Raw genomic sequence first — 20,250 nt, forward strand, 5'->3', positions numbered from 1 at the left:
ACATGCATGTTACTTTGTGGGTGATTAACTTTTATTTTCGTGATTTCATTCCTCAGCGTGAAGGTCAGCATCACCCACCAGCCTCTATAGCTCAGTGGTAGAGCACTGGTCTCGTAAACCAGGGGTCGTGAGTTCAATCCTCACTGAAGGCAGCATCACCCACCAGCCTCTATAGCTCAGTGGTAGAGCACTGGTCTCGTAAACCAGGGGTCGTGAGTTCAATCCTCACTGGAGGCAGGTTTTACTAAATCAAAAAAATATTCGCAACATTTTAACACCCTTAAGGCAACCGACAAAATGATATGTTGTATTGAATAACTAACACTGTATACTGCGACACAACGTTTAAAAAGCGCATGTTTTAAATTTAACTCTAATCTTGATCTAGATTTCTATATGACATAAAAAATAGAATGCTGTAAAATACTTCCAAATTAACTGAATATAAAAGTAAAATGTATCTGTAAATGGCAAAAATTAGACCGTCTTTGAACGTAGTTTATCAAGTTTCTGTAATGTAACACAGCCATGATGAGATATAGGTGTGGGCATGTTACATTCCAATCGAAGCTTGTGTGTCTCAGGGTCTAAGTAGCTCACACTAACAAGCGCCTTCCCGCTTTCGTCCCGACCCCCAACGATAAAGATCTACAAAATGTATAAAAATTAGAAATCATATGTTTCTATTCTATATAAGCGAATGAGTAAAAGAATGAACCAATAACTTATTTCCCCCTTGCATGGCAGGGCAACGACAGTCTTTATAACACGGATGTTTTGTTTCGTACACCTCGTACCAGCTAACGAGTTACCATGTATGTAACTTATTTATCCTCGCGTGGCAACCACCTTTGTTATAACACGGGTGTTCTATTTCACACACCTCTAGCCACTATGTCAAGGCGCCAGACACTTATTAGTTAAACTTACTTTATCATTGCACAACGTCACACCACAGCTCGCCCGTGCGCATGATAGGTCTTCTCCGATCTTGGACCAGATTTCTTCTCTTGTGTCAAAGCATAAGATATACCTCAGCGTTCCACCTACCACGTATATCTTCCCTCGTAATGCAATTGAGCTCAAGCATTTTGCAGCATCGGGCATTGGGGTACTAAGTCTCCAATCATCGGTGTTCGGATCATACACCTAAAAAGTTTGCTGTTTTATAACAGTTTCCGTTGCAAATCAACAATATTTTTTCAAGTTCACAAACAAATCATAACATAGAGTAACTTTCACTTTTTGAGTAATAGTTTAACTCTGGCATAAATCTCCGCCATGCCTTATCCGTACGATTTCACCCATACACATTAAATCACACTTTAAAGTGAATGAAAAGGTGTCTCACCTCCCCCCACCCTATACTATATTATGTATTGTATTCATGTAGCATACCTGCACTTTTTCAGTTGATATCCGAACACTTGGTCCACCACCCACGACGTAAATGCGATCCTCGCTTTCACAAACTGCTGCTGAACTCACCGCCTCTCGCATATTTCGTCGCTCAATCCATAGGTTTTCCCTATAGAAAGTAACTCTGTCAATTTTGAATGAATGTAACTTGTTTTACCTTCGCGTGACGGGACAAGACAGTCGTTATAACACAGGTGTTCTGTTCATACAGCTCGTGCCAGCTTACGAGGTACCATATATACACTTACAACGTAAATATTTTTTTTTTTGGGGGGGGAGGGGGTTATTTAGATTTATTCATCTGTATTGTATATGTCTGACAATTTACACAAACCATAAGAGACCAATCGGTTAGAGCAATTGACGTTTAATGTATTGCCCAAGAAACACACGCCTACAATGGTAACAGCGACGACCCCTTGAACTCTAGGTTAAACCAACCACGATAACCACTTAGCTGTTCCACAGCGCCGTTTTTTAATTAAAATTCAATAACCTTTCGACCTCGCACAAGCTGTCTATAGTGGCCATTCGAACATTACCTCTCGTCGTATTTCTCAAGGTTGTCAACCCTCAGTAAGCCATCATATCCACCGACAACATAGATATCACCCATACAGACAACCATACGGTGGCGCCATCGCCCAGTATTGAGTGAAGCCATTTGAACCCACCTTCGAAGCGACATAATGTACATCCACGTTTCCTATATAAAATTTGTGTTTTAATTCAGTTCATTGGTCAAATTTAGGTGTTTAAATGTATACGTTCGAAGCTAGACGCTGCTACCATTGTGGGCGCATGTGTCCTTTGGGCCAGACACCTAACGGCAACTATACAGAACAGAATGCATAGTTCCATTTAAAAAAAACAAAAGTCAAAAATGCAGACGTTACTTTGTAATACAAATGTCACCTTTTTTGTTTCCTTTCCGCCAGATATGACCAAGTTATTTCTCCACGCCGTGCAAGCAAACTCCGCCCATTTAGCTTTTTCGCCACCTTCTAACCCAACGTCTAAAACCACACCATCACCGGCTTGCACCATATACTTAGTGTTAGGCAGCTGGCACAAACTTGCCCGGGTTTTATGTTGGAAATCGAGAACGCAAACTTCGTCGATGAAGCTGTCACGGTTGTTGCATCCACCAACGGTTACAAAAACCTGAAAGTTTTTAGATGTTTCATTTTTTAATATGTTCAACCCAGTGGTCACTAGTGGATTGTTCAAATTATGAACTATACACAAAAAAAGTTAAAAAAAAACAACATACAAAGTAACATACATCCCTAATTGCTACTTAGGAAGCTGACACGAGGTGTATATGTAACAAAACACCCGTGCTGTTATAACGACCGTCGTTATATTCAAGTTACATACAACACTCTCCCCCTTTACAAACATTCAATACATACCTGGTGCAACGTAGTGTTGTGCCTTGGTATTACTTTTCTATCAGTTACACCACCAATAGTGTGGTATCTGCGTGCTTCCATCATCATATCATGGACTTCCTCATTGCAACGAATCAACTCGTTTGTTTCAACATGACGTACGAAGTAGTTCTGATTAATTAGGGGTAGTTTTACCTGAAAATTTCCAAACGTTTTTAACTGAAAACAAAACTTTGACATTTTTTACATTTTTTCTATAATCTTACATTTTTGCATCATGTGGTAGGGTGGGGGAAGATGGGACACCTTATCATTCTACTTTCTCGTCCCATTTGGTAGTAAACAAAGAAAATTCATATAATTAGGCTACAGACTGTAACCTCACGACTTTCATAGACCGATGTTAATTGTTAAAAACATGATCAGGATATTAAGATACTATGTGCTAAAGGTGTCTCATATTCTCCAACCCTACTATATACGAAAATATTCCAGCCTACGTGGCGCAGAAGGTTTGGCAATTCCGACTTTCTTTTCCCTGTGTCATGTTGACACCAAAACATTACAGCTTCGAACACGTCTTCTTCATTTGCAACATTGAGATCGTCTCTACTTAGTATGACTTCGAACAGTTGGGAAGACATGCACAAGTAATCTGAGCTCTGTAAGAATAAAAACTAATCAGATATACATTACCACATACAAGTTAACAGACTTGAGAGTTAACGGTTTTTATTGAAAATGCCCTTCTAAAACAAAGTTGTATATAACTTGCTTTAGTATGGGTTTAGCGAAGCATTAGCAAAGCATGCATTATAACACGGGTGTTCTGTTTCATACACCGCATGTCTGCTTACGAGTTACCAATTAGGTATGTATGTTACTTTGTATGTAACTAATTTATCCTCGAGTGGTAGGGAAACGATAGTCGTTATAACACGGGTGTTTTGTTTCATACACCTGGTGCACGCTTACGAGTTGCCACTTATGTAGCTTGATTGATTGTTTTTGTTACCACATATATGCTAGAACAACTTACACTGCGCAGATTGCTAAAATGTGTGACGCATTCCAGAGTAGCGAGCTGCTGTAACTCAGTGAGACTATGTCTCTGTGCAAGTTCCATGATACCTGGTGCGTTTTCTATGGAAAGTTGCGATGCGAAGTAGTTTGCACAAGCTTCCATAACCCGGGTGAACTGTAGAAAAGATATTATATGTTTTAAGGCTTCGTTATCTTATAATTCTTTACGCATAAACCGTACTTCTGTTTCCGTTGGAAGTTAAACTTTGAAATAATTAAACATAAAGAGCTCGTTGTTTAGGTGTAGCGACCACATTTTTTCTCCATCCCCTACCAGTCTACCGTAATCGATAAGTCAAATTAAGTTAATATTATTAATATAATACACAGTAACTAGGGAAGATTAAAACAGTTTAACTGTTGTTTTTGTTGTAGCAGTAATAACAACAAAGCTAATGTTTATAAAACAAGCTTGCAAGAAACCATAACATGTTATATTTGCAAATATTACACAGTTCGGGCTATACACATGTATATCTATAAGTTTGTGGACGCAATCCCGTAAAGAAAGTATTATATATTCTATATATGGGTGAAATCCTACGGCGGTTTATGTCAGAGGAACAAACTTTCGTTTTCTTTAATTTTCCAAGAGATAAATAAAAAATAGTGGTATGTCATAAATGGAACTAAAAAATAAAGCAGAGTATTGCACTTTACCTGTAAAAGACTTGCAGCCTCTAATACAGTCTGAGCATTTTCGGTGTTTATTTCAAGGTACGAGGTGTAAGCGTATCTGATCAATACTTTCATAACATCAATGGTGACCCCTTTAATTTCAACACTGGATTGGTCTCTTTCTCGATAACTTGCGCAAAACATCGCCCTGTGTAGTTGAAGAGTTGTTAGAAGTTTTAAAGTTTAAACTATATTCAACAATGCAAAAAAAGTAAAATATATTCACCCACAAAGTTACGTTCGCTGTAACACGTATAAGCGGGCACGAAGTGTATAAAACAGAACACCCGTGTTATAACGATTGTCGTTGTCCTTCCATGCAAGGATAAATAAGTCACATACGTGGTAACTCGTAAGCTTATATTTCGTACCTGAAGTATTGGCTACTAGCTGCTAAAATAATACGATGACAACGAAAGCTGTGTCCTTCCACTTCTATTATGACGTCAGTAAACCGCGAATCCTGTGCCATCTCTCGAATGGAGTCCTGTGCAACATTAATGTATAAAAATATGGATCAAATATGTGTACCTTATATCCAAATATGTATACCCACGTATATGTGATAAAGCGGGTATGGGCTAAGCGGTTTTACATTAAGTATATTTGGGAAAGCAAGAAAAAACGGAATTTAAAAACACATCTAATTTGATATGTGCCTTTTAGCTTAACGAAAGATTGACCGTTTACGAGTTACCACGTATATGTAGGTATTTATCCTTGCTATGTAGGGACAACCACAGTCGTTTTAATACGGATGTTCTGTTTCATACACCTCGTACCCGCGACACAAATGTCATTTTGTAGATGATGCATTTATTGCATGGCTGACGAGTTAGACTACTCATGCAGAACCATCGAGTATGACAATTGCCGCATCTTGCACAATCATACATACGCCCACAGTAGTATCAGCATCGAGCCTCGAACCCGTATCCTCTGTGATTGAGTCATCCACTAAAACAACTTTACACGACGACGAACCCATTAAACTATGGTTAATTTTGTGTGGGTTTATTTTCTTTAACTGTAATCTGAACGTATCTGTTCAAATTATCCACCATACATACAAAAATTAAAAAATCACCCTCAAAGTAATGTATAGTAGGGTGGGGGAAGATGGGACACCTATTCATTCTATTTCCTCTTCCAATTTGGTAGTAAGCAAAAAACATTCAAAGAATTATGAAACTGTATGTTCACAACTCCCATGCACCGTTGTTAACTGTTTAAAACACGATCAGGATATTTGGATATTATTTGCTAAAAGTGTCCCATCTTCCCCCACCCTACTATACATTGTAACTCGTAAGCTGGTACGAGGTGTATGAAACAAAATACCCGTGTTATAACAACTGCCGTTTTCCGGCCACGCGAGGATAAAGCAAGTATCATTCATTCCCACAATACCTGTATAACAGTAGGATAGCATGGGTCAAAATATTTGTAAAGTGAACTCTCCCCGTTACTTCCCTCTGTATTGTTATTGTGAGGAACATCCGTAGGTTGAAGAACTGAACCAGCAGTTTCACAACCTAACAATAAACAATGTTAACACGTCCCCTGAAAGTTTATTTCTTATAATAAACAAAATACTAAAGATCGGTAAAGTTTTTTAAATATTTCATAAACAGATAGGCTATTCATTAACGTACAAATATAATTGAATGGCACAACATACGTTAGACACGATTTCTACACGATCTTAATAGATTTAATATTTTTACATACAATACTTTCTCATAGGTATAAATGCGTATAAATCCGTTACTATATGTGCTAATATAGCATACGTATAGCAATGAGCCAATTAACTTAACGTACCCCACTGCATAAGATCTCCCGTATAAAATAAAGTATAGCGTGGAGGGGAAACGAAACACCTTTAGCTCATAACGGTCTACAGGAGTCGTGGGATACGGTTTTATAATTCTTTAAAAGTTCTTCGTTTACTACCAAATAGTACGGGGAAATAGAAAAAAAGTGTCCAATCTTCCCCCAAACCTACTATATATAAAAAGAACGATTAACATGATTAGATACCTTTGTTGTCTTTTGTGTTCGAACCGTTTTCTTGCTTCGTTGTTTCTTTACTATCATTAGAATCGCAACAACATTTTAATTTGCACTGACTTTTCGTTGCGAGGAGAGGCCGCTGAAAGAGATCTTTCATTTCGACAAACACGCAGGGTGCTTCCGGGCTACTGTGCTCGCGCGAAATATTCTCTGGTTCTTGGTCGCTTATTTTAGGACAGTGTTCTTTTGTTTCACGTGTTATGTTGGAATATATGAGATTATCAACTTTCTCACAAGAAGAAGAACTGACTGCAGAATTTTGGGAATTTGAGCTAAACGATTCGTCCGAATACAACTTAGTTTGCAACTCGTCTTTCTGCGTGCTGGCTAGTTGCAGGGACGGTAACGCAGTTGCTAAAGACGCTGCAGCAGCATCTGTGGAATCAGGGCTTTCATTCCATTCCAGTGGGGAGTGTTCGTTCGAACTCGGGCTCTCAGGGTTATTAATATCCACAGGCACACTTGTGGGTTTCCTTTTCCGCGTAAGTTTTTTTAAGACTGTATATTTCTTTCGAACTACTTCTTCTTTAGACAGTTTTCGTCTAAGGTTGCTGTGGTTGAATTCTTCGTTCGGTGAGTTTGGTTCGCTCATAGAACCGTGGTTCGAATACGCCGCCATTTTAATACACACAACGCAGCATTAACAGTTTCTAAACTCACATAATTCGAAGCACTGCTTTCAAAATACAGTTTTGAATATAGTAGGATGGGGGGAGATGGGACACCTTTAGCACATAATATTTAAATAACCTTATCGTGTTTTAAACAATTAACAACGGTCTATGAGAGTTGTGAAGATACGACTTCATAATTCTTTGAATGTTCTTTGTTTACTACAAATGGGACGAGAAAGTAGAATGAAAACATGTCCCATCTTCCCCTATCCACTATACAATCTACAACTCATGTATAACTACCCTAACTTAAATACCAAGTAAACTAACAAGGAAATACCCGCTCTGTTCGCTGCATTCACACCACAAGTCACTGACTCACTGCTGGTTTGCAATTCCCCTGCACTGTACACTGGCAAAGCCGGATATCGGCATTTCCTATACGTAACACAACACTAGCTGTCTACAGTACTATACTTATTTTATATAAAACTGCACTGTATTGCTTGTCGGATGTTTTCAATGCAACTGTGTACGATTGCAATATGTAGCCCTGTAAACGACTTATACATATGTCTACCATTATACAAACTATCCATACAACTACTGATGCCTGGCCGTATCATTAGTGACTAACTAACATTCCTAATTGATTTATTAACCTAGTTTAGGTGAACATATCATTTTCCGTAGCATGTTATGTATATTGCTCACGCTACATGAAATGTATGAATGAATGTAACTTGCTTTATCCTCGCGTGGTTGCAAAACGACGGTTGTTATATCACATTAAATGTAATGTTCATATTTAATTGAGGAAACACAAAAAAAACATAAATACCTGTATTATGTCTTTAAACACACGGAATTTTTCATAAACAATCAACTCTGCGCCACTCGCAGTTTTGCCCATTATGTTGAGTAGTATGAACTTGGCGTATAAATAAACTCTAAACTTGCATATCGCGTTAATTTATAGAAACAGAGGTATCACATTCCATTATAAGCGGGGCCACCGCCACCTTCTGGACAAACCCAGTTAATATTTTGGCTCGGGTCCTTAATGTCGCATGTTTTACAGTGGACACAGTTTTGTGCATTTATTTGCAACCGCATTTCGCCGTCTTGACCGCCTTCCAATGGTACGTACTCGTATACACCTGTGGCGGGAAAAGGAATTATTCCTGGAATACGTAATATAGCACTGTGGGGTAAGATGGGATACTGTTGGCAGCTAAACTCAACTTTCTTATCGTGTTTTGAAAAAAAAACAACGCTCCTTTAGAACCATGAGGATACCGTTATAGAAATCCGTAATTATTTTTTTGTTTACTAACAAATAGGACAGGAAAAGCGAATGTAAACACGGTCCATCTTACCCCAACATACTATAATATATTCCTACATTGGCCCAAAAAGAATACACGTGAGCAAGTGGTGTATGAAACCAAACACTCGCGTTATGACGACTATCGTTGCTTCACCACGCGAGAATATAAAACAAGTTACATCTATCGCCTACAGACACAAAAACAATAATTAAACCTACTAACCTGCGGGGCAGAAGCGTTGTTCAGGTCCATCAAACACAGCAAGATTCCTCATGACTGGAATGTCATCGTTTTTAAGCGTGAGATGAGCTGGCTGGTCATGTTCATGGTTTGTACCACTGAGTGCAATTGATGAAAGAAGATCAAACGATATTTTGTTGTCAGGTTTCGGGTATTCTATCTGTTTGCATTCACTTGCTGGTAATAGGTGCTTGTAGTCCGGTCCTGTTGTTTTGAAAGATATATATATGACAGTGGAATTCATATTATGATTGATATTGAGTTATAACATGGGTGTCTTATTAAACACCAGACCAGACACACATGGCATGGTGTGTTCATACTTCATACACCTCATACTCACTGTCAAGTTATAACATGAGTGTCCTTTTAAAAACCAGACACACATTATGTATTCATACACCTCATGCTCACTGTCGAGTTATAACATGGGTGTCTTATTATACACTAGACACACATGGTGTATTCCTACATCTCATGCCTACTAAGTTCGGCATATTTATATATATATATATACATTTTTTTTATATAAGTTATAAAATAGGTGCATTTTATACACATACTTTAACTCACTGTACTAATAAAGCATACGTAGTAGGCACATGGTAACTCATCCTACCTTTAGTTTTAAAGGTCCATGGTTCCTTTCCCCTCCCAAGTACATAGAACAAACCAGTATACAATAACCCCCCATACCATCCAAGAAAAGTATCAAACGATAAACGAACGTTACGCACACTCTTTAATTCTTTCCACAGCCAAGATTTTTTGAGCATCTCCTCGTACTCAGGAACATAAAGGCCTGAGATTGTGTCTTGCTTGGTGAATGAATAAAAGAAACGTATATATTGTAGAATTGGTGACAATGGCAGTCCTTATAACAGGGGGTCTAACTGAATACAATTCGTGGCTACATACAAGTTACTATGATGTAAGTTGTCAAAGAAAATCCTAAAACTAGAGCGTCATTCCATAAAATCCTTATGGCCACTGGCACGCTCCCAACAAAAGCACATTTATTATCAGGAAGTATTCTGTAGTAATTCATAAGCTGGCATGAGGTGTATGAAACAGAACATCCTTGGTATAATGACTGTCGTTGCTGCCATGCGATATTTTTCACTACAAAGAGCCATTACAAACAAACACATCAAACACACATCAGACCATGATTAAACTTATAAAACCAACGCCGAATCCAAACCTTGTGTTTCGTTTGTTCGTTCATCATCAGTGAGAGCATTAAACACAGCTTCCCCTGCCACAATACCGCTCTTCATAGCTGTATGCGTTCCTTTTATCTTTGGCCCATTCATAAAACCAGGACTGCAACCTGATTTAAAGGGAAATTGGTAAAAAATAATGAAAAATTTTACAGTGAATACATATTCACAGAAATAACAGCTAGAACCGAAACCACCAATACCCAGGCATAGGTGCAACATTATAGGTGCCTAGGGTGACATATACGATGTCCCCCCTTTTATTACAGGGGTGAGTTTGGCATTGTATGTTTTAGCACCACAGTCAGCCTAAAACAAGTTTTACTCTGCTGTCACGTATCTAAACAAACAGAGCTAAAGTAGACTGATGATATGTAGAATGGCATTTTGGCAGTATCCCCCCAGGTTTGGTGCAAACTATAAAAACATTACATTTATGCACCCAACGCTAACTAGATGTTACAAAATGTTCTCACCTATTAGACAACCACCAGGAAAAGCAAGTTTCGGAATATTCTGAAGCCCTCCTTCATTTAATGCACGTGCCCCATAAGCTATCCTTGTACCCCCTTCAAATACCCCACGTACTGATGGATGATGCTTGAAGCGCTGAAATTCTCGGAATGGGTTCAGATACGGGTTTGAATAGTCAAGGGCAGTCTAAAAATAAAAAAAAACAAATTATCATTTTTGGGTTTTTTATATTTTTATGAGTGAAATCAAACAGATACTGATCTGGTGCTCATAGAGATGGACAATTCTTGTGCGAAAAAATAAAGTAAGGATCTGGTGTGTCAAAATATAACAGACTAAAATCAATTTATTCTGACGCAGGGACTGACAATTCCATTAAGGCGAAATATACCTCCAACAATTGGTTGGACTTGGTTTTTGTCTCATTCATTTCAGGTACTAATGAAAATTCTTAAAAAGAAAACACAACACAACCCTATTAAACTTACCACAAACCCAACAGCCACAAGAGGTTCCCCTTCATCCAGATGATAAAGGAAAGACCCACCGTATGTGTTACGGTCCAATGGCCATCCTATGGTGTGGTCTACTGTACCTGGTTTCCATTTTGACTTATCTACTGACCATACCTCCTGGAGAGAAAGGACAATATTAAGAAATATAATAGAAATTAAAGTAGCTTGTATAAATAAATAAATGAATGAATGAATGTTACTTATTTATCCTCAAGTGATAGAAAAACATCAGTCGTTATAACACGAGTGTTCTGTTTTATACACATTGTGCCTGTTTATGAGTTACTGCGTATGTAACTTTGGTAATAGTTATTTTGTAGCAGCATTAGTTTTATTACAGTGTAAAGAAATTTTAAATTGATCTGGCCCATCAGGTTTAGAATCTTTAAAAGCGCAGATTTCCATGAAATAAAACAATTTATTTGAAGAAAACTAATCCGAACCTTTATTCCAATTCCATAGGCTTGAGGGTCACAATTTTCCCTTAGATTAAAGTCTTGGTTCAGGTACAACTGCTTGGCTAGAGCACCGTGGCAACCCTCGGAAAATATTGTGACCTTGGCATGGAATTCCATTCCCCTCTCAAAGTTGTCCTGTAGAAATATAAACAATTATAAAACCTATGTAAAAATAATGATACTAACTTTTTTCACTGGTAGTTTAACAATGGGTCATTTTGTATGCAGTGGCGCAGTCGGGGGGGCTTTGGGGTTGAGACCACCCTTTTAAAACAAAAATAAAAAAGCTAGCCTGGCTTTTATTAAACATTTGTTTGAACTTGACTTTTGTCTGTTATGTTTACAGAGCACCAGATCCAAACATCACCAACACATGCTTATTTATTGTATCGACATATTCTTACTTTTAGTGATTAACTATATCACATTTCATCATTTAGTTAAACGCTCTAATTGACTGATTGCACATTTTAAGATTCAATTATGTTTTGTAGTTTTTTTTTAATATTTATTTAGTTATTGACATATTTTTACCTTTGGTGATCCATCTTTATGAATCCCAACATCATTGGTAGCAATTCCTTTCACACTCCCATCATCATGGTACAAGATATCAGTGCATGCAAAGCCAGGATATATCTAAAGATATATGGACCTTGTTTATTTTATCATTGACTTAAACTTATATTACAAGATCTGTTTTAAAGACATCGTAAAGATCAGGTCTTTTATAACTATAAGTTAGTTCCTATAAAATGGTAATTCCACTATTATATATATATATATATATAAAGTTTTTATTATTGCTTGAACTTAAAAATACACAATAAAAACAAGTTTTTTAAAAATTCACCATTGGTCTAATAAAATTGCCAAACTTTTATATATATACAAATATATTTTTTCATATTTAAAAACAAACTATACATTATTTCAGTAAAACGGCAGCGTAGAAAACAAAAGATATGTATACAAAGTTCTTAATCTTTAAAAATACACAATAAAAACCCAAAAGTTTTTAATGACCACTATTGGTTTAATGTTATCAGTTGCCAAGGTTTTTCAGATTAATAAGTTACCTCTACTTCTAATTCCTCAGCCTGTTCACCAAGCCATTTCACAACATTCCCCAACCTTACAACATAGTTGCCATCATTGTGCATTGGGAACCCTGGAAAAATAAATGTGATTTTAACATTGGAAGTTGGAATTTGTATGTTTAATCACTCCCACTGTTAGTACCACACCAAATAACTGAAAGCAGTTTGTGTATAGTTCCAAATACACATTGCACAAAACACTGTAATTTGGACAAACACTTGGTAACCTATCTGCTTGAACTAAACACTTGTACAAATTTTGACTTTACAAGAAAAAGCTTATTTTTAAGTTAAACACTGACCTATTCATGTATAGATTCACATTTTAATTCAACAAAATGTACCTTTTAATATTGGAATTGGAATTCTCCAGTTCTTTGTCAGAATTGCAAATCTATCATGTTTAACAGGTGTATGTAGAGGTGCCCCTCTTTCTTTCCAGTCAGGGAATAATTCCTTTAGAGCACGAGGTTCTAGGCAAGCTCCGGACAGAGTGTGCATTCCTATTGATATATTTTCGTGACTAGATCATAGGTCCTAAGATGGGTATGCGTTCATGCCTTGGAATGGGTTGATGCTCTATGCGAATAGTCACAGTACACATTGTAACAAGCAAATTGGTGATAGTGCATTAATTAACAGGTAATATAATGGCATATGGTCTAAAGTCTAAGACAATCCTAGTCTTCCAAATTTTTACACTTTTTTTACTAGTCTATATTATGATTGTAAATTCATTATTAGTGCACGATTTACATGTTACATTAATTGCAAAAAAACATTCGAAACGCCAAACCTATTTCCTGTGCTTTTTCGAACAAGCAGACTCTTATATCTTTTCCCTTTTCTTTGGCAAGTTGTTTTATTTTAATCGCACATGACAATCCAGCAGGTCCACCACCCACAACAATAACATCGGCCTCATCAGAAAATCTCTCCATTTCCGTGTCTACAAAAACAGGCTATGTAGAATCAAAACTTTCTATTTTTTTAATTTTTGCTATTTTCTTCAGAAATTAAGATTAGGTAGTTTTATCTAAAAAGATCTATAAATTTTAGGTCATTTTATCGATTAAAAGATTTAAATTTTTATGTCTTATAGTTAAATCTCATACAAACAGGAGTTGTTTTTACAGTTAAAGCAAAACATACCCAAAAAACATAAAATTGTTCACGGTTCAATATATAGGCCATACCTTTCCATCTGTCGTCATTTTCTCGCGGTATCACGCTATAATGAGTCGTAATCTTTGGCTGTGTAGAGCTAGAATATTGTACACCGATTGCTGTGCGATCCTCTGGCATACCAGCAAACTTTTTGCACAGCGATATGCGTGCATTACCTTCATTGTAAAACTGAAACCAATCCCAAATTATTGACAACAGAATTGAGTTATTACGAAAGTAACCTCTGCAAAGGTCAAACGTTTAATTCAAAACTAATTCAACAAAAGTATGTTCAAGCCTTCACCGTATGAATGACATCAGTAAATAAGAATTACCGCAAATTATACAAGTACGAACTTTCAAACTTTAGGGGGCAAAGTCCATACTGTTTTACTACACTCGTTATCACTTACAAAATAGAAACGGGTTATCCCCATTTTTCCACAGTATCTTAGTTAAAAAGTACACGGTCCCAACAATGGCACGAAAATGGTGGTTGTATTGTATTGGGAATAGGGATTATACATCTTATTTACGATAACAGGGCACATACCAAAAGGGTGGGTGTTTTCGCATTAACGTTATTACGCACATCTTGCATTTACGTATTTCAGTCTTGGTACAATTCAATGACTTATAGTAGTGGGGGAAAATGAGACACATTTCATTCTATTTTCCCGTCTCATTCGGCCGTTAACAAAGAACATACACAGAATTACAAAACCGTATTCTCACGACCCCCATAACCCGTTGTTAATTGTTTAAAGCACGATTAGGGTATTTGGATATTATGTGCTAAAGGTGTCCCGTCTTCCCCACTCTACTGAACGTAGATACAGCTGGAAAAGCTTTGGAGTCTTGATTATATCGATCGCGGTAAACAGGTAGTGGCGTCGTATTGCGAATTCCTAAAGCAGTTAACAGTTTTGCGATAGATATAAATTGGCTCCAATAAAGTAGGTAGTCTATATAGATAAAAAGCAGATGCTGTAAGCCGGTATAATTTATACTTATAGCGTAAATGTAATAAAATAAGAGCCGCTTCCGACAGAGACTAATAAATATGCCCGGGCATAATGCAATTTCCCGTCGTCCTCACTGAAACGCCATTCTTTTCAGCAGAAAGAATTTCTGCATTTTGTCAAACACTTTTACCGACCGCTGCTTATATATGAGGAAGATATTTTAGAGCAAAATCGAGCATGTCTAGAAGACCCAGCATTACTAATGGAAAGCATAAGAATTGGTCAGGGACAAAGAAAAGCGTGGCTGCTGCTGTCTACGATGATGGATACGTATCTTACTTTTGGCAACCACATACTTTGCTGGTGCTTCTCATTGGACTGGCCATGTTAGCCTACGCTGCGTTTTTCGCAAATCAGAATAACGGGCGAGAGTATAACACTAAACGTGGTATTATTGGAATCATTATCGCGTTTATAACGTTTGGTATTACGCAAGCGAAAGATGGTCCATTTATCAGACCCCACCCAGCGTTTTGGAGGCTTGTGCTATGTATGAGTGTGGTGTATGAACTAAGTCTTGTGTTCCTGTTATTACAAACTGTATCTGACGCAAGGTTTATGCTTACATACATTGACCCGACACTTAATGCACAGCTGGACTTCAAAGCTTACGGTGGTGAATGCACAATATGGGATCCTAGCCACCCTAACGGAACTTTTCACAACGTTGTAGATAAAATGGACTTGTTTGTTCCTGCACACCTCATCGGATGGTTTTTCAGAACTTTAGCAATTCGTGACGTTTGGCTGACCAACATCTTAAGCTTTACTTTCGAACTGTTAGAATATACATTCGAACACCAACTGCCTAACTTTTCCGAGTGCTGGTGGGACCATTGGGTTATGGACTTTATAGTTTGCAATGGCTTGGGCATATACTTAGGCTTGCAGTGCCTGAACTATTTATCTTTGAAAGAATATCGCTGGTATGGTCTATGGAACATACCCACATATACAGGGAAAGTGCGCAGGGTGATCAACCAATTCGGGCCATATAACTGGCTTGACTTTAAATGGAGACCAACAGAGAGTATTTTTCGTTGGATGATTGTATCTCACGTCGGGTTCTCTTTCCTCATGTTTGATTTGAATACATTCTATTTGAAATTCGTATTATGGATACCATCGGACCACCCGCTGATTTCGGTCAGGATTCTATTTATGATTCTGTGCGCTGCGGTAACGGCAAGGGAGGAATATGATTACGCCAGCGGAATGTCGAATATGATTGGTCAGCAAAGTTGGATGGTAAGCTCAATTCTCATGACAGAGTTGGCAATTGTGGTCAAATTTGGAGGGGAATTGCTTTCAATGCCGATACCAACTTATATTAGTTGGTTTTGGTGGGCCGCGTTTGTCGTTTACGTTACTTTTACTATTTGCCAATTCAGAATGAAATTCTCAATAGACAAATATTGGGCAAAATTTTTAACTTTCTGGAATGTAAATTGCAACAAAATAACAAAAAAATGAATAGCCCATAATACTCTGAACATGAATGATTGGATAAAGGATGTAACACTCATTTCCTTATCGTAAACGTTGGCCTATATAAAGTATAACAGTGTATACGCAAGCTAATGCTTATACATAATAATCGCATATACACGCCGTTGTTATAAAACTACTATTTAGTTGCAATATATTTTCATTATTCCAATATATTTTTCTCCACGCTATATCTACTTAAAGCCTTTTCTCGCAGCGTTATTTTATGGTACCTCAGACACCTTCATTTTCTTGCGTATAATAAAAGCGACACTGTATTCTATGTATTACTATTTATTTTACACGTATCGTATGTCTAGTTTATTTAACTTATGGCGGTTGTGGGCAACGTAAGGGCCTACCGTGCTATAGTGTATTTAGGTCGTTGGTTCTATATTACAGTACTTTGTGGTACGATCCAAGGTGGCTCTTCACAGTACCTGGCATGCAAATTCGCTTGCGAAGTCGTATGCAAACCCATTACCGAGTTCCGCATGCGGCAGCGAAATCCGGACAAAACAGATAAAACGAAAAATCCGGACAAAACAGATAAGACGAATTCCGGATACTGTGTATACAGCCACCTTAAGATGGAATTCCGTTTACACCTAAATCCCACGGTCGAAACAATTATCAACGTGAGCAAAGAATATTTACAGAATAAATACCCGTAGCCACGCGACTCTAAAAGAGCGTTGTTAATATTTCAAAACACGATCAGGAATAATTGGATTCAGGTACAAACAATATCCCATCTTACCCCACAGTAGTAACGTAACATTTGTTGCAGATTAAAAGTATTTTAACCCGTGTTTAATCCATTCCGTCGTTAAATACGTTTTACAATAAAGAGATAGTCACGTTAACGTTGTGGCAGTCATAATATGAAATAGAACATAGAAAAATAGAAGCCGGAAATTGACAGACCACTGGCATATAACGGTGTGGTCCGTATTGTCATAACCGGTTCAAAATACTGTGGTGTCAAACTCCAAAATACACCCAAACCACTGCGTTTGTGTAACAGCCACGGTTTTTCACAAATATTCTTTCAATTAATTCACCCTTAGCATGCTACGACGTCTGTCGTTTTTCTGATACTTACTATTTCGTTGCTATATTAAATAAATGTCTCATTGGGATCAAGCAATGAATAAAAAATTATGTTATATTTCTTTTACCTGTATAAAGAGGTGACACAATGAATAGTTTCCATGTATATATAAAACGTTCTAAACAAACATACATCATACATATGTAGTAGGATAAGGGAGATGGGACATCTTTTCATTCTATTTTCTTATGTCATTTAGAAGTAAACAAAGAACATTCAAGGAATTATAAAACCGTATCCTCACAACTCCCATAGACCGTTGTTATTTGTTTAAAAACGATCAGGTTATTTCGATATTATTTGCTAAAGGTGTCCCACCTTCCCCACCCTACTATATACACGACATATGATTGATTATGAGTTTGTTATGACTTTTAAAAAATTTATAAAAATACACACTAACGGCTAGCCACTAACAACACACCTGCAATAAACTGGGTATTAGGTTTAATTTTTCTTCAGCAACATAAGCACAACAAACTTGCATATGTATCAACAGCAGTAAGTGACAAAGTAAGCCCAAAAAACAGCAACAATTAGAAAAATTGTTAAAGAAATTGAACGGCAGATGAGAAAATGTAAAGAAACAAATTGTGTTACATTGGCAAAAATTACATAAAAACTATCCTTGCAAAGTTAACTCAAATACAGTCTTATTGCAAACTGATATTAATATATCATGTGTATAAGGGCGTTGGGCGATAATACATGAACAACAACAAATATGTGAGCAGTTAAGTTGTGTGCAGGAAGCAGCTTTTGAAGATATGAGAGTAAATATTGAACACAATCAACAATGACATGACAAATTTGAACTTTTTTACCAATGTTTTCAAATTGTTAAATTATAATACATTTGAGAAGGGTATACGAATTTTGTGTAAAAATTGAGATATTTTAACGTTTAACAACACTAGCACCTTTGGAGAGCAAGTTTAAGTAATTCACTTTTGTTGACAGTTAACTGAACACAGCAATAATCTGAGTAAAACTAACACAAGACACTTTTAATTGAAGATACAAATTGGAACAATACTGCAGTAATCTCATGTTACAGGTCTTGAGTGGAGGTAACCAAGATTGGAAAGATGTTCCAAACTTCAACAAAAAATTTGAGCTTTCCCCCAAAACTGAAGTAGTTTTTTGGAGGAAAATCCGCAAACATATAAGAGCAAAAAACAAAACTTTTCAATCTAGGAGCCTATTATCTATTTATGTAGACGCCTCCTTGTTACAGGCTCATTGTCAGCTTCATATAATGAGGTTGCACTGCTTGCATTGCCGTCACTTTCACTATAATCACTCTGGCTATCCAAGAAAACTCCATTTCCGTTTTGATTAATGTTGTTTAGCACAGTTTTCGACCAGAGTTTAATTCTCGGAAATTTCATTTGGAATTTCCAGACTGAGAATCCAATATAAATGATAAAAACAGATATCCAGAACCACTTTATATAAGAAGGAAATGGAATGGATAAAACATCGGGACCAAACTTAACAACAATCATGAACTCAGTGATCACAATAGCAGATATTATCCATGCTTGCTGGCCAATTTTTTTAGCTACCCCACCAGCATAATCATAACTTTCTCTGATAGCAACTGCTCCCCAAAACAGATAAAGAATCAATCTGAAAGTGACCATTGGGTTATCAGGGGGCACCCATAACACAAACTTCAAATAAAATGTGTTTAACTCTGCCAAGAGAAACATAAACGCGACAAGAGAGACGAAAATCCAACGAAATAAGTTTTCTGTCGGTCTCCATTTAAACTGAACCCAACTGTAAGGGCTGAACTGGTTTACTACTCTTCTCATTTTGCCTTTATATGATGGTATGTTCCAAAGACCATGCCACTTGTATTCTTTAATTGACAGGTATCTTACATATTTCAAGCCTAAAAAGATTCCCAACCCATTGCACAGGAGAAAGTCTAAAACCCAGTGGTCCCACCAGCACTCAGAAAAGTTTGGCAATTGGTGTTCGAAGGTATACTCCAGCAGTTCGAATGCAAAACTCAGCAAGGTTGTTAACCAAAAATCTCTGAGAATAAGAGCCTTGAAAAACCAACCAAAGAAATGACCGAAAACAAAAATATCCATTTTATCTACAACGTTATGCAAAGCCCCTTTTGGGTGGCTAGGATCCCATATTGTACATTCCCCGCCATAAGCCTTAAAGTCTAGCTGTACGTTAAGTGTAGGGTCAATGTATTTGAGCATGAACCTTGCATCTGATACCGTCTGCAACAGCAGGACTACGAGACCAAGCTCATACACCACACTCATGCATAGCACAAGCCTCCAAAAAGCTGGGTGGGGTCTGATAAATGGACCATCTTTCGCTTGCGTAATACCAAACGCAAGAAATACACAAATAGCAGCAATGATACCTCTTTTAGTGTTGTATTCCCAGTCGTCTCTCTGTTCTTCAATAAAAACAACGTAGACAAGAGAAATGATACCGATAACCAGCACAGAAACTGTATGAGCTCTCCAAAAATACGTTGTCGTGCCGTCGTCGTAGACTATCGATTCCGAAGATCTTCGAATTTTAGACGAAGGCGGTAATTTTGTTCGGTGACTTTGAGCAGAAGCATTATTTCGATTCCTATTCATCTTTTAGTTATAATAACGACCCAAAACTATCAAAATTAAGCTCATAACGCAGACAATAGCTCGGCTGTAAAACCGAAACCAAAATGGTGTAAAAATGTAAAATTCCCCGGAATTAATATATACGAATTCCCGACAATCCTGGTTCGCCTTACAGCTATTAGGGGAGCGCATTCAATATTTTCGGACCCATCACTTACGTGGTTGCGATATAAACATTAAAATGGTCTATA

General features: G+C 37.2%; 4 protein-coding genes, 1 long non-coding RNA gene and 1 other non-coding gene across 6 annotated transcripts; 2 read left to right on the plus strand and 4 right to left on the minus strand.

Moving 5' to 3' along the window:
• Positions 1-165: 165 nt before the first annotated feature.
• Positions 166-237, plus strand: trnat-cgu. Its single transcript has one exon. It is a non-coding gene; the product is annotated as a tRNA-Thr (tRNA).
• A 32-nt stretch (positions 238-269) lies between these two features.
• LOC100185632 (kelch-like protein 6) lies at positions 270-7,402 on the minus strand. The gene is made up of 12 exons (XM_018814921.2): positions 6,618-7,402; positions 5,985-6,109; positions 4,946-5,061; positions 4,557-4,722; positions 3,853-4,011; positions 3,314-3,475; positions 2,835-3,008; positions 2,335-2,583; positions 1,962-2,125; positions 1,399-1,528; positions 931-1,149; positions 270-648 (listed from the first exon to the last, which is right to left on the minus strand). Exons 1-12 carry the CDS (start codon positions 7,267-7,269, stop codon positions 478-480), a joined length of 2,487 nt encoding a protein of 828 aa, XP_018670466.1. The 5' UTR covers positions 7,270-7,402; the 3' UTR covers positions 270-477.
• Positions 7,403-7,957: 555 nt separating this feature from the next.
• LOC100187271 (electron transfer flavoprotein-ubiquinone oxidoreductase, mitochondrial) lies at positions 7,958-14,085 on the minus strand. Its single transcript, XM_002128077.4, has 12 exons — positions 13,802-14,085; positions 13,402-13,554; positions 12,950-13,108; positions 12,585-12,676; positions 12,040-12,144; positions 11,491-11,640; positions 11,021-11,164; positions 10,535-10,718; positions 10,040-10,168; positions 9,455-9,637; positions 8,818-9,039; positions 7,958-8,424 (listed from the first exon to the last, which is right to left on the minus strand). The coding sequence occupies exons 1-12, from the start codon at positions 13,908-13,910 to the stop codon at positions 8,255-8,257; spliced, it is 1,800 nt and encodes a 599-aa protein (XP_002128113.1). The 5' UTR covers positions 13,911-14,085; the 3' UTR covers positions 7,958-8,254.
• A 604-nt stretch (positions 14,086-14,689) lies between these two features.
• Positions 14,690-16,378, plus strand: LOC100183272 (phosphatidylserine synthase 2-like). The gene has a single exon (XM_009862476.3). The coding sequence runs from the start codon at positions 14,975-14,977 to the stop codon at positions 16,268-16,270; it is 1,296 nt and encodes a 431-aa protein (XP_009860778.3). The 5' UTR covers positions 14,690-14,974; the 3' UTR covers positions 16,271-16,378.
• A 1,061-nt stretch (positions 16,379-17,439) lies between these two features.
• LOC113474874 lies at positions 17,440-17,652 on the minus strand. The gene is made up of 2 exons (XR_003396574.1): positions 17,614-17,652; positions 17,440-17,568 (listed from the first exon to the last, which is right to left on the minus strand). It is a non-coding gene; the product is annotated as an uncharacterized LOC113474874 (long non-coding RNA).
• Positions 17,653-17,829: 177 nt separating this feature from the next.
• LOC100184878 (phosphatidylserine synthase 2) lies at positions 17,830-20,109 on the minus strand. Its single transcript, XM_002128228.4, has one exon. It carries the CDS (start codon positions 20,018-20,020, stop codon positions 18,608-18,610), a length of 1,413 nt encoding a protein of 470 aa, XP_002128264.1. The 5' UTR covers positions 20,021-20,109; the 3' UTR covers positions 17,830-18,607.
• Between the last annotated feature and the right edge of the window lie 141 nt (positions 20,110-20,250).

This window comes from Ciona intestinalis, chromosome 14 (assembly GCF_000224145.3).
Source record: "Ciona intestinalis chromosome 14, KH, whole genome shotgun sequence".
Classification (NCBI taxonomy): domain Eukaryota; kingdom Metazoa; phylum Chordata; class Ascidiacea; order Phlebobranchia; family Cionidae; genus Ciona; species Ciona intestinalis.